Source organism: Pleuronectes platessa, chromosome 9, assembly GCF_947347685.1.
Source record: "Pleuronectes platessa chromosome 9, fPlePla1.1, whole genome shotgun sequence".
Classification (NCBI taxonomy): domain Eukaryota; kingdom Metazoa; phylum Chordata; class Actinopteri; order Pleuronectiformes; family Pleuronectidae; genus Pleuronectes; species Pleuronectes platessa.
The window spans coordinates 15,221,424-15,235,895 of NC_070634.1; the positions used below are offsets into that span (position 1 = coordinate 15,221,424).

A 14,472-nucleotide genomic window follows, 5' to 3' on the forward strand; every position below is an offset into this window, starting at 1 on the left:
TCTTGGATTTATATTTATTAGTAACTGACTTTCACGTGGTAAAGAGGAGGGAGCATGAAGAGCCTAGGAAATAAAACTAGGATTATGGACAACCATTACTGCTTAGGGTTGCGATTGATTTAGTAAATCAGTGATCGTTGTCACAACATCCTACAGCACTGTGTTGGATCATCTCATGTCATGTCATGTCCAACCAAGCGTCCACAACCTGGGACATCGAGTGGAAACCACAGTTTGAGACGAAGAAAAGCAGAAAATTATTATATTTGAGAAGATATAGGCCAGCAAATGTTTCACATTTTTGTGACTAATTGACTTATTGCAGTCTGTCAAGGTGCCCCAAGGTAAAAATATGCTGCTCCCCCCCCCCCTCCAAAGCTTCCAGTAAGTCCTGTCCAACCAAACCTCCCATGCTGCAATAATACCTAGTACATCTTAGTCTGTGGTGATTTGACTAAACACAAACTTTATTTGGCACCATGTTCTACTTGAGAACAGTATAAACTAAAATAACGAGGTTCTTACAATTAGTTTGACCCAGGGCGCCACCACAAGACCAGACTTAGTTGATATTATATTTTAATGGTGAACACAACATAAGACATTAATACCTAATCAAACTGATTTAGACATGACCTATGGATCTGAGACAGTAGCCCACTCTGTCTGTTGGTAGTCCAGCCCTGAAAGTAGCATGGGCATTTCACCTCTGAGAGGTGCTTATAGGGATCCCCTTTATATTTACAATGAGGTGTCCCTTAGGAGGCATTGGCAGCTATTTTCCATCTTTGAAGCCACTGTTTGAAAGTCATTCCTCCTTTACTGGCTTCAGGGAGGACATGCTGGACTGGTTGATCCCACCTACATGTATAAACACACAAAAAAGAGAGTTAGGCAGAAAGCTAGACCATAGACTCCTAAGTAAAAATAAAAACACTAAAATAGAAAGAATGTGATGAAAATAAAAAAAGTTTGTACTTAAGTTTAATTTTTTTTAACAATTCATATGTCAAGGTGTAATTATCTTATATTTGGTCATTATTACTGTCATTTTACTCAACACATTTTAACAAGAGCATTTTGATGTTGAAATATGCCAAATAAATACAAAATCACATGGAAAAAATTTACACTGAATTCAATGTACTGAGTTCCACTGTTACACCATAAAAATAAAAATTGAAGTTGGTTGTATGGTACAAAATAGCAGCACTGAACAACATTTTGTTAAACAATGCAACCATATATTCATATATAATCAAAGTATAATTTTAGTGAGCTCATTGTTGCACAGTGATTTTGTCTTTTAGGTTGTCGGACACATCGGCTGGTTCCACAGTAAACAGCTCAATGAATATTTTCACTTACTTTTAATGATCTGTAATATAACACCAAATTGTTCTGGCACAGTCGGAAAATAGTAGGGTTTGGACAAATTGCACACTTTTACTTTTTCCGGTTCTAGCAGCTGTCCAGCAACAACAAGGCTCCTTCACATTCTCCTGAATGAGGTTTGAGCTTCTTAGCTGTTAACTTACTCACCACAAATCTTGCCTGCATAACATTGCCTCTGTCAGAATGTGATCTTATGAAAGCTGCTTGTTGGGAACATAAACAGTGGTGAAACTATGACAATAGACCCCAGTTGAATTCTCCTCTCCAGACATTTCTGACTGCCATAACAATGCTAAATGCGATGGATCCATTGGTATAAAACTTCAGAAATGTGCCTCACCAGTATGAGATGGCGGTTTTGACTTGGTCTCCATAAGAAATCCCCTGTGCACAACGTTGGGTGAGGCCTCGGACTCTTGGTACCAGACTCTTCAGAAGCTTCTGATCCTCCTGTACAACTCTGGACAGCAAGGCTAAGAGACACAATGAGGACAGACAGCAGATTTGTTGTTACTAAAATGGATCACAGTTCCTAAACCTTCTTTTTGCCAAGATTACATAAATTCTTCATCAAGAAGTACATGTACAAACAAAAACTGCACTTGAGTATGACAGAAAAATATTCTCTGTAGATAAGTTCCTCTGATTACCTTTTTGATCAGATGCATGCAACATTTCTGTTTCCTTCTGTATTTTCTGAAGAGTAGCAGAGTGAAGTTGCAATAACTGACGGAGGAAACGTAACTCAAGCTGCTGAGAGCGAGCGTGTGAACACAAATCCTCTGGAGCCTAAAGGGCAAGAAGGAGATACATTAGTCGGGGTCAAAGAACAAGACAAGATACATTGAATTCCATTACAAATAAAATGTACATTAGATCAAATCAAAACTTATACAATTGTTTGGTAAACTAGAAGACGCTCTCTAGAAGCAAAGTCACAGTGGCCTAGAGTAAACAGGTTTCCACTACCAAACATTAAATGCAAAGTTATGCAGCAAAATTTCATTAAGATGGAAAGTAAAATGCTGAGTTCAAGTGTTTTGTTACAATGTTAGAATTTGAGGAATGATAATGACACTGGAGCCAAAAGATACAAGTAACTGAGCCATAAGTTCTATAATGATGAGCTGGTTCCAAAGATGTAAAATAAGAACGAGTACAACATTCAATCTATGAAACTGAATGGTTTAATGTCACAACTAATGGATGGGGGGAGCTGTTCAACAGAGCCATAAGTAGCAATAACCACAGACACACTTCCTTTCAAAAGAAAAACTGAGACTGAATGTATTGTGTTGGGGGACATAATTAGAACAATACTAACAGAAGTGGTATTTTGCTGTTTTGTTACATTTAGTATAAATGTTGTTCAGTCTTAAGGAGACCTTGCTGATATATTATACGTCAACACTCACCTTGTACAGGGGGAAGGCCAGGCTCTGACACATGCTACTGAAGGATGAGGACTGCAGGCGATGTATGGACAGGCATGATGCAGGGATTCTCTGCATTCTGAAACCGGGAGATTTTAAATGTTCAATTTTTCTTCCACAGTTGTCACCACTTGATGAAAAATAACTTTTCTTGTGCACTCTACTCTAAAGTCAAATGCTTTAGACGACTACAGGTGGAGCCATGTGCGTACCACTGTTGAAATAAGGTATTTTACTGACAGATGTTTTTGCTCTGCCTTTCTCCTCCCCCTCCCTCCATGAAATTGTAGTTTAAAACCAAATCAAAGTAATACGGATTTCCTCAGTTTCTTTGTTAGTTTAGGAAACTTTTTTGTGCAATAAAAATAAAATGTAATTGTTTATGTGCTGCTGATCTGAATGAAGTTTAGCCCTTTCAGTAGCAGACTGCTTTCTCTTACCCTTCAACAGTCCTGCGGTCCAGAGCAAAGAGGGAAACCATTCCAAACTGTCTGGCATCTTTTGAAATAGAGTTCCTTAGACTGTTGGCTGCAGCAGTGACGTCATCAAACTGTGGCACCAGTTGATTCTGGAGGAAATCCTGTAACTGAAAGATAACGGAGGGATAGACATCTTCAAAATATATAAAGAAATTTGATTCTTCGTGACAAGTATTGAACGCTAAAAGAGAACAAAACATTTCCTTTTATCGCAGCATGGAACAAATTCTATAAACAATCCGTCTACTTAGTTGTCACAGATGAAGAACATCCTCACCTCTCTGTGCAGATGGATGACCTCTTTCTTGGCTGTGGAGTTCCCTTTAATCAGACCTCTGATCTCCTCCTGTCTGAGAACCTGCAGAGACACAGCCCAACAACAACTTTGATGATTTACGTTTCACACATATCGACAGCTCTGCATTTCAAGATGATGAAAATCTGGTTAATCAAGATGCACCTCTCATCACACAAGAGTGCTAACAGAGTGAGATTTTTATAGCATGATAACCGTCTCAAAAAATATCACAGTAACACGCTATCTGGTATTTCACAATTATCATGAGTTATAATGACCCTTAAAAGGAATGAAAACAGAAGCGTTATCGATTGACCATATTTGTTGCCATGTTACCAGAAGTGCAGGAGGAAGTAGTCACATCCTTTGCTTAAGTAAAACTAACTATAGCTCACTGTAAGAGTTACTCTGTTACAGTTATAATTTTTCATACTGAACAAAATGCTTGATTCAATAGTGACGTTAAAAGGCTACATGAGAAGTCTTATACTGTCAATTGTGACTCACCACTAGCTGTCTGAAGTCCAGAATGCTTTGCCACTGGCTGCGGAGGTTTCTGAGAGCCTCCTGGCGGCTTCTAGCGTGTTGGTCCAGTTGGATACAGCGATCTCTGATGTGATCTCTGGCTGCTGCCTTCATCACACCCTGGAGTTCCAGCTCTACAACGGACCTGACAACAACACAGATCAAATCAATCTTTAATTTGAGTTATTCTTGCAAATGGTAACACAAATAATTCCAGGAATTTTTATAAACAGAGGAAAAACAAATAATGAGACTAGGTTACACTTTAAGGAGAGTTATGAGGACTATTTTACCCTAAACTATACTACATTTATTTGACAGCAAACACCTGCTGCTATCGTGGGCTCAAATCCAAAATCCCCCTGTCCCGGTGTCTTTAGAGGGAGGCAGCAGTTTTGGGGAAAGATATGAAGCTGGGCCCGACGTCCAAGTCAGATTTCAGGCCCAGTAGATGCAATGTTAAGTTCATCATTTTAACCTCTTAGAGATAGATTATTACTATTAAATCCACGCAGCGCCTTGGATCATGTAGAGTTCAGTCACCTAAAAGTCAATATTAAGTTACCTATGATATTATGGGCTGATGTGTTGTCATATTTCTTGTCAAAGGTGTTTGATTGACTATTACTAATGGACTAGAAAAGAATAGAAAATGTTTCAAGTGATTTTTAAATCTTTGAATATATCGTTTCTGGAATGTATGACCTGGTCAATAAACTGCAGTGAGTGGACTCACATCGCCAAAGTGTCATTGTTGAGTTCATCAGCAATACAAGACACTTCCAGCTCAGCCTCCTTCTTGCGGGCCTGCAGTTGATTTTTGAGCTGCTGGACTCTGGAGCGAGTCTGGGCCAGTTCCACCAAACTCTGCTCTACATCCTCCCAAGCATCCTGGAAAAGCACAGAAAAATATTTTACTCAGAAATGTCAAAAACACATGAGCATGTGTTGTTTTAGTCTGAACTTTCTGAATATTAATTGTATGCTAGTGTTTAAATTAAAAACCTGTAAGAGGCTCTTAACCGGGGGCAACTCATTATCCTCTTCTGCTGACATGTCCAGCAATTGATTGCTGTCATAGCGGAACCTGCAATAAACAGGCCAAAAAGGTACTGTAGTAAAAAAAAACATTTAATTAAATAATCTGAAAACATGACATTAATATGGTGGTGTTTCTTACCGCAGAGCTGTCACATCCCGAGTCACATCCAGAGAAGCCAGTTTGTCCTCCAGTTCCTTCTGTTCTCTGGAAGCCAAATATTGTAATGCTGACAGAACATGGTTTGGAGGGTAACCACCCAACACGTTCTGATGCAAAGACAAGAAACAACATGGTCATTCAAAGTGAAAATCAAAGACAGATCACACACAAGTACCAAATTACGTACAGAAAAATAACAAAAAACACACCAACCTCCACAGCACTCAACCAGTACTGAAACATGGCAATCCTCTGTTCACGAGTCATACTGAGACAGAAAGAGGAAATAAGCAATTAATTTAAAAAAAAGTTGAACATATTGTAAAAGCAAAAGGAATTGATTTCTCAAATACTGTTATCCACTGTAGTCCTTACTGTTTGGCTGCTGAGTGCCCCGTTTTCAGTTCACTCTCTTGTAAAGACTGATAGAAGTGGACCCTGTCGTCACACAGCTCTCTGACTTCACGCTGACAGAAGAAAATAAAATTAATTATGAGAAATTTCCTTCTATCAGCAGCTGATGTGGTACAGACATTGCGATCAGATGTCTCAGATGTTTGTCTTGACCATCTTTTCTTTTCTAAGTATCTAAGTGAAAAGACCAGCAGTCATTTTTAGCTTTTTCGTCATTCTGATTTGTCTCTTACGTCCACACATACTATTTATTTTAACACTGCACCTGTTAGATAAACTTCACTTTAAACTCTACTCAGTAAAATACAGAACAAATTTAGGCAGCTCTCACCATGACTTGCGCTTCCGAGGTGGATTTGGAGTTGAGGTTGTCACCATCACTGCTACTTGAAGACTTATCAAACAGAACCTCAATCTCTGCTTTCCTACAACACACAATGCAGACCATTTTTTTATTAAATATGAACTACCATCTGATTTACATGCAGTTGTATAAATTTACTAATTTCCATATGGCTTCAACTTAAATTTTCCCTGCCTCACCTGGCCATCTGTTCCAGTGCCTGACAGTGCACACTGATCTTTTGTGTATCATCAGATAGCACATTGCAGCCCAGGACACAGCGCTGCCTGAAGGCCTGGAGAAGCAGCTCTCTGCGCCGACTATCCTCCACCTGGGACCAGGTACGACTGATAGATTGTTCTGTTGAACAATGACAGAATTAACAGTCTAATGCAAAGTCACTTAGTTTATTTTACATTTGTGAAATAGATAAATATTTATATTTTACATGCACACAATTTATTTAAAGCATATAGCATTATTTAAATACTGTCAAAACATATGACCCACTTCCACAGCATGTAATGGACTAACCTTGTGTGGCCAGCTGTTCCTCGGTTCCACTGATCTGTGAATCCAGGTGACTGATCTCAGCCTTCATCTGCTCTATCTTCCTCTGAAGCTCTCTTTGCTTTGCAGCCTCACTCTGGCCCTCAGTCTGCTTTAGCTGCACATGTGAAAAACAACACCAGTAGGTTAAAGCACATATCATTTAACTAATAGCTTTAACACAGCAATTCAAAATATCCACATTGTATATCATTCAGAGTGTGACTACTAGTGAGAAATGAAGAGGGAAAGAAAACAAGTTGTGGCCTACCTCTTTGTCCTGAAGAACTTTGTACCTTGAAAATCAAAATGTCAAGGAATTTACCAGACAACCGCTGAACTGATAGTGGTCCCAGCTGCATAGGGAAATTCAGTGTCTGAACGTTTGAAGTTTTCATTATAGAGTACTAATACAAGCTTGAAAATGTTTTTTTTGTGTGCCCTTAAATCAGGTTTTCTAAAAATGTATGGGCAAAAGGATGTTTTACAGATAACATATATATATCTATATTGGTGCTATACAAACTACAGAGTTGTGACACTGTTTTAAAACGGTGCTGTACTTCCCTTTCTTATCACTTATCGGCTGAAACACCGGCCAATACAATATACCTAGTATGAGATAATATTGACAGATGTATCATCCAGGTGAAATTACCAGTCTGGATCTGAGTAACATGGACATTATACTGACGGTGGACGGTTTGAGTCTGAAAGGATACCATTGCAGATTCCCACGCATGATCCTCGCGTTCCTGGAAAAGCAGAAACAGGCATTAACCTACAATCAAGTGTAAATAGGGATGATATTCAATTTATTTTAGGGACTAAGATATTTATCAGATGCTATATAGATTATATATAGAGAGATAAAGAGAGAGAGAGAGAGAGAGAGAGAGAGAGAGAGAGAGAGAGAGAGAGAGAGATTATGAGAAGGGATACAATAAAGCAACACTAATCTAATAATAAATAAATGATCCATAGGATAAAGAACCGGACAGTGTTCAGACTGACCTCTGATGGAAGACGTGTTCGATGGCATATTTCCATATTGACTTCCCTGTCCCAACACAGAGCCTAGAAAACAAATGACCAGCGTTACTTCAACTCTGGAAAGCAGGTGTTGCCTGTAACAACCTCTGCTCTTCAGTGTCAGGTACAGTGGGAGATCAGGAGACAGGTGGATACACACGTTTTGAAGTAGCTGTCATTTGGCAGACTGTCCGGGGGCAGGTTGAACTCTTCTGTCGCCCATCGCCTCAGCTCCTGGACGAGACTCCTGTCCGCCATCACAACAACAAGCTAGCTGCTGCAGCTAACTCTCAGTTGGTCTGAACGAGCCACTGATACCTGGTGTAACGTTGTTAATCACAATCCTCTGTCTGTCGCTGCCCTTAAATAAAACATGTCTCTCAGTTAATAAACCTACTTTCACCCGGTTATTGGTTATATATTTCTGAAATAATCAAACTTTCAACTTCCCGCCGGTTGTCCCTATTTCCGGTGACGAATGGTCATATCCGCGGACACAGCGCCGCCGCTGGTGGAAGTTGGTTATTGTCGAATGTTGTTGAGCAGTGTAAACAGTTGTTTTTCCATTCTGACTCCAAACGTAACCATTAGCTGAACCCAGAACAGTTTAGACACGAACCAAAAGTTATGTACTTTTCAACATACAATTGTTGAAGCTGCTTCAGGTGTAGTTATTTAACTTTACCACATTATGTTGGCGGCTGTATTTCTGTTCGACTGACTCACATTATAGAGATGTTGTTTGTCCTTTTCAGTCTGCCCTCATTGGTATAGGTAAAATGGTTCAAGAAAAATAAGACCTCAACTGAAATTTATTTACATTACTGTATCAATGATATGTAAGATTCATTGCAGGTTCAGTTTTTGTCAATTAATCTAAATTATAGCACTGAAATTTATCATGAAAACACGTTTTCATATTATGTAAATGAGCTGCATTTGTATTCCGGCTACAAAATTATAGTTGTTAACCACTATAAAACATAATCTAACAATATAATTTCAACTAAATTAAATCAAGTTTGAGAAAATAAAATAAATGAAAAAAAGGAACTAAACACAAAGTCACACCTTGTTTTATTTCGTCCTTAACTACAAAGAATCAATCATGTAGTGTACGTCTCAATGCACAGCATTAGACTTTCAAAACACAGGAGGAAACTGCATAATTTCAACCAACTACTTTTCAAGCTTAGTAGTCGCAGGATCACGGTAAACATGGTGCACACACTGTAGAAGGCTTAGGAGGTGATTCTGTTTAGTTTGTATGTTTAAGTCCTATTTTTCTCCATTGAATCTAATTTCTCCAATACAGATGATTCATACACTGAATGTTGACCATATAACAAGTGCATTAAATAAATTAAACCTGAGTTAAACAAAACCTAAAAATGCTCTCCCCACATTTAAAGTCCGAAGTATGGAAAACATTATCACAACATTTTTAAGGCCCATGATTATTTGTTACAAAAAATACAAAATGGAAAATAACCTATATTTTTTAAAAGTAAAGAAAAATTACAATCATAGTGAGAGCATACGTGTCAAAAAGAATTTCCCAAACAAATGTTAGTGTCAAAAATATATATCTCAGTTGTTGCTGATGCCTTTTCCTCGGTGAAAAATGTCCCGAGATGCCTCAGATTGTAATGTCTGTCCTTAGCACCATGTTTATGAATAGTCCATTGATGACGCTGTGATCCACTCAATGTTGAATTTCTAAACAGCGATTTGAAGTTAACGTATTCTGGTGAAGAGATTTAAAACTGATACAGATTCCTGAAACAAAAGAAACAGAAACTCAGATAATTATTTTGCAGATTCACGGAAAGTACTGAATATTATTCCAACATAAAGTGCTTTCTCACCTTCGTTGACCTTGTTTTGTTGAAAACATTCCAGAAGCGTAGGGTCTCATCTCCAGCTCCTGTCACTATCGCCTCGCCATCCGGGGACATCGCCTGAAAACATTAAACATTTATGAGACCTGCTGCCAGATTTTCTGGCAAAGATGGCTGGCTTTTAGAATTAATGTGACCAGCACCGAAATCTCATACATATACTGACCAGGTAGAGGACTCTATACGAGTGTCCTGTGAGCTTGGCCACCTGCGTGAGAGCCGGATATTTCCACACCAAGATTTGGTTCTGAGAATAGCCATGGGTGCTCACCTGAAAAGAGATACATAATTATAATCCATGGTGCTGTGAAATCTGTGCTGTGTGTAAAATGATATCTGTTAAACATAACACCATTCAGTTAGAAACTATTGAATTACTGCAAACCAAAAGACCCCTATTGTATACAGATAGTTGTGCTCAACAATGCATCCTACACTGTGTGAGAGTGAAAGGGCATGCTTCCCCCAGAGCAAAGTATTCACAGTATCACAACCGTATACTAAGAACACCATTGATGTCTACGATCCTCGGTTAAGGATGCAAAAGAATAAAGATGTAATTGGCGATACAACACGCCCTATAATGGTTTCATGTTTGAATATAAATGTGCCTTGATATCCACAGTAACAGTGATGGTGACTTTAAGAGTTTATAGAGAGTTTTATTCTAAAATTAAGCAGTGTAAGTAAAAAGACTGATCTTTACAAATTCATATGAATCAGGTACAAATAGAAATAGAAAAAGACAAAATAATCAATTGCATAAGTATTTTCCTCATTTGCTTACTACAAATGTGTCCAGTGTGTATCTAGAGTCACTCACCAGCTCATTAGCATGCTTGGACCAGGCCAGGTTGCAAACCTGTGAGCCTGTGTCCATACATTGCAGCGGCTGCGACGTCAGAGTGTTCCAAAATCGGATGCAGCGGTCGGCAGTGCCGCCTCCAGACGCCAGCAGGCCGTGCTGATGGGGGGACCAGGCGATGGCTTTAACTGCGGCCAGGTGATCCATGTAGGTCTGCACTGGGCTCAGCGAGGAGTGGTTCCACACCAGCAACTGACGTGACGAAATGACAAATCAAACCTTTATTAATGAGTAACTCAAAATAAAACAGATAAATAAAGACAGAGACAGGATTATAAATATATATATATAAATATAAATATAAATATATCAACTGCACCTTGTTGTCATTTCCACCAGAAGCGAGCAGCTGATGGTCAGTGCTCCACTTTAACCCACACACTTCCTGTCTGTGTCCCTGCAGCCGCCTCTCTGACTGCAGTGGAGGCGTCCGTATGTCTCTTTGAAGAATCATACGATCACGGCTTCCTGAAGACAACTGGTCTGCATTCCACGCTAAAGCTCCTTTAGAGAGAGCAACATGATCACACTTTCAACATATGACTAAAAACCTAATTTTCAAAAGACATCTATCAATTATGAAGAATATCGGGTATTTATTTGACCTACTGCTTTTTTATTTAAAATAATTTGTTTGTATTGTGTCTTTAAGATTCCTGTTGAGTCATTCTATGACCCTCACTTTGTGTCTGTAAACACAGAAACTGTTCATACCAACTCTGGCGGTGTGTCCTTCCAAGGCAAAGAGTTTCTTCCCAGCGCCAGCATCCCAGATCTGAACATATCCTTTGTGAGTTCCCACTGCGACCAAGTTACCCTAAAAACATAAAGAATCATTTGACAAACAAAAACTATTTGTACCAAACGTTCTGATGGCAGTCAGCTGTGTATTTACCCTTTCAGACCAACCAACTGATGTGACCGAGTCTCCCTCCACTGACAGATCACACAACCTTGTTACCTGAGGAAAAGCCAGATTAACTATTGTACAGCAAAATAATGAATTCTTCTAAAAATACAAATATATTTTTATAAATAATCTTACAGTTTAAGACCAAGTTTAAAACACAGTGTATTACCTGGCTGGTACAGGCACTCCACAGGTAAACACATGTGCCCAGCCCGACACTGAGGACGTTGAGGGAGGACCAATCCACTAAGTTGAGATAAAAGTCATCCTGCAGCTCCGGAGCATCGAGCACCTTAAAGGGGATCTTTGAGAACTTGCGTGTTGGCTTCCTTGGCGAACGTAACAATTTTTGACTGAAGCGGAAAAAGTTGGACACGATGAAATCCTGATGCTAAAATGTATCTGTTTCTCTTTACAATGCAATCCACAAAAACCATTACCTTTTGTTGCTGACAGGTGATAAGGAGTATGGCGAGATGTTCGTGCCATTGTCAAGAGACGTTGTTTCGGTGTTGAGTGAATACTGTAAAGAATACAAAGGCAGACATTATATTTTCTACCAGCTTCATTGTTCTACTCAATGATTTTGTAGTTCTGCTCCTGTTTAGGACTCCAAGAGCGTATTCCATTTGTCTCTGTTCTGATGTGATAAATGTGCCACATAATTCAGTATATACAGTATGTGAGATGTTCATACAGTGAAGAGACTCCTCGTTTCAGGGGTGGATGGCTGCAGACGTCTGTCCTCCGTCTGCGGGTCCTGGATCCTTTCTATTCCTGCTCCCAGCAGCTCATTCTTCAGCAAAGCAGAATAGGCCAGCCCATCTGCTGCACGCACAAAAATATAATGAAATTCATTTATAGTCTAAAAACAAATATAATACCACAATCTTAGCTGTATATAGGAAACTAACAGAATTTCCAAAACAACCTTTAAAATGTTTACCTTTGACGTTATCAGTAGTGGCATCTTTAGATTTTCTGCTCTGAATTGGTGACTTTTCGTTTTCCTAATTAAAAAGCCATTGATGTCATTGATTTGAGGTAGACATAACATCCAACTGTATCAACTTCTCCCAGACACACTGTTACCGTTTTGAAATGTGTAATATACATGAAAACAAAATGTTCCCTGACAAAAGTCCAGATAACAAGAGATCAATAACTTCCCCCACAGCATGTTCTTACATTTATCCTGTGGAAGTTGATATTCCAGTTGGCCCCTGCTCTGGTGGGTATAAACCTGTCTCCAAGCTTACTGGGCGAGGATAATGGGGAACCAGTGGGTGTCCGACGATGGAGACCGCGTGTCGATTTCTGCAAAACAAACACATTATAATAAAGTGTTTTTACTTCTTTAAGATTGGCCCATTTTTTTTAAATTCTAATATACAGTTCAGTGTAAAGGTCTTAGGCACTTAAGATGATCTCATTTTCATCCATCAGTCATCAGAGAGGCCTCTGATCAGCCCTACATACAAATATCTTCGAGGCAAAAAGGGGTCCTGCAACAGATTTTATGGCCCAGACAGAATCTTGAGACAGAAGACATTGACTGAGAGCCTAAAGAAACAGAACAACTGAGGCCAGCTCTGCAAGATGCTTCAAGCAATTTAACTGCTATCTACCTTGAAAAAGTGCAGTGTTACAAATTTAACTGATAATGTTTCAAAGGAAAAAATATAGATTTTGTTGTTTTGTTATACTGCAGATTGTATGAAGTTACCCGGCAAATCGTGATCTATTCATGGAAATATATTTTGAAACATCCTCACAGTTATGTTCAATACTGATTATTATCCAACACAACACTGACAAAGGTTTAGTGTAGGTCTGAAAACTTTTGGATGATTAATGGCAACAAGAAATGGAAAGAGCAAAGAAAATAAATATTGGACTTACAGCAGGACTCAAGTTGTCATTTTGAATGTTAATTTGGCGGAAGAGGCGATGTTCATATTCTGGATCCATCTTAGACACTGATCCTACAGCCATAGAATGGGAAAACAATCCTGGCAAATACAAGAATGAAAACACGTTCAAAAATAGGTCTGGATCAGTGTTACTGCTCTCGGATCTTTGACCTTTTCTCTATCGACTGACATATATAAATAAACTTATAAACAGTATAATGCTTATGAGTCATGCAAGAATAGTGAGAAGGTTTAACACATAATTGATTGAAGTCAGATTCGTTTTGGTGTTTATCAGGTGTTTGCTATTCTCTGTTCTGTTCAAATCAGTCTTTAAGCTTAAAAGAAATATTAATATGACTTTTATCGTGATTATTATCGATATCAACAGGCATGATTATTTTTAACTTGATATAAATACCGACCTTATCGCCCACCCCTAGTATCTTATATTGAAGAATTACAAAAGGAATCCAAATGATTTAGCAGTATCCTGATTTCAATCTGTTAAACCAATATTTGTGGACTTACAATCCAACATGAAATAAAGACATTAGGATATTTTGAAGACATCTATTTGAGATTTAGCTTGATAATAACGCTTCATTAAACCATTAAACCCTCATAGGAAGCTTAATATTAGAGAAAGTGATGACATGAAGTCTGTATGACTTAATATTTCACTCAAACGCTTCCAAAAAGCAGAATCACTAAGTCAACCAGTGCCTTTGAACCAGTTCGAATTAAAAGCTCGATAATGTCGTGAGAAGGACTGTGTCAACATTTCTATCTTCAGTCATGCTTCTATTTAAAAACTCCCAGGCCAACTAGCTTTAGCAAACTTAGCTCACGGCTAATTTGGCTAGTGGCTAACTTAGCAAGTGGTCGTGTTCACTTTGCTGCAGGAAACGTACCAGAGCCGCCGCGCAGCGCCGCCCACAGACCGGACACCGACCCAGACCGGACACCGACACAGGACTGAGATGTGGTGGATCACAGCAACAACTGATGATAATACAAGTTTTTCACTGTCAGAGGAAGGTTTGTGTTTACTTCTGTTTATTGATGACGTGAAGAGGTGCATTATGGGATGTTTCAAACACACCCTTCCATCCGGTGACGTGACGTTTACGTCATGAATCAAAACAAGGAAGAACAACTTATTTTTGTTATCAGTGTACGTTCTACAGTATAATGGCAATTCATTAATGTCA

General features: G+C 38.9%; 2 protein-coding genes across 2 annotated transcripts; both read right to left on the bottom strand.

Annotated features, from left to right (window-relative positions):
• haus5 (HAUS augmin-like complex, subunit 5) lies at window positions 1–8,148 on the bottom strand. Its single transcript, XM_053430577.1, has 19 exons — window positions 7,830–8,148; window positions 7,652–7,714; window positions 7,360–7,392; window positions 6,909–6,933; window positions 6,623–6,755; window positions 6,289–6,448; window positions 6,077–6,170; window positions 5,707–5,798; window positions 5,545–5,599; window positions 5,311–5,438; window positions 5,136–5,217; window positions 4,867–5,021; window positions 4,113–4,275; window positions 3,585–3,665; window positions 3,269–3,414; window positions 2,811–2,907; window positions 2,046–2,184; window positions 1,736–1,868; window positions 1–861 (listed from the first exon to the last, which is right to left on the bottom strand). The coding sequence occupies exons 1-19, from the start codon at window positions 7,925–7,927 to the stop codon at window positions 759–761; spliced, it is 1,980 nt and encodes a 659-aa protein (XP_053286552.1). The 5' UTR covers window positions 7,928–8,148; the 3' UTR covers window positions 1–758.
• Window positions 8,149–8,729: 581 nt separating this feature from the next.
• LOC128447769 (fizzy-related protein homolog) lies at window positions 8,730–14,362 on the bottom strand. Its single transcript, XM_053430093.1, has 14 exons — window positions 14,173–14,362; window positions 13,248–13,357; window positions 12,534–12,662; window positions 12,292–12,355; window positions 12,043–12,173; window positions 11,786–11,868; window positions 11,515–11,698; window positions 11,331–11,396; window positions 11,150–11,252; window positions 10,755–10,939; window positions 10,394–10,627; window positions 9,737–9,841; window positions 9,538–9,630; window positions 8,730–9,448 (listed from the first exon to the last, which is right to left on the bottom strand). Exons 2-14 carry the CDS (start codon window positions 13,338–13,340, stop codon window positions 9,407–9,409), a joined length of 1,512 nt encoding a protein of 503 aa, XP_053286068.1. The 5' UTR covers window positions 13,341–13,357; window positions 14,173–14,362; the 3' UTR covers window positions 8,730–9,406.
• Between the last annotated feature and the right edge of the window lie 110 nt (window positions 14,363–14,472).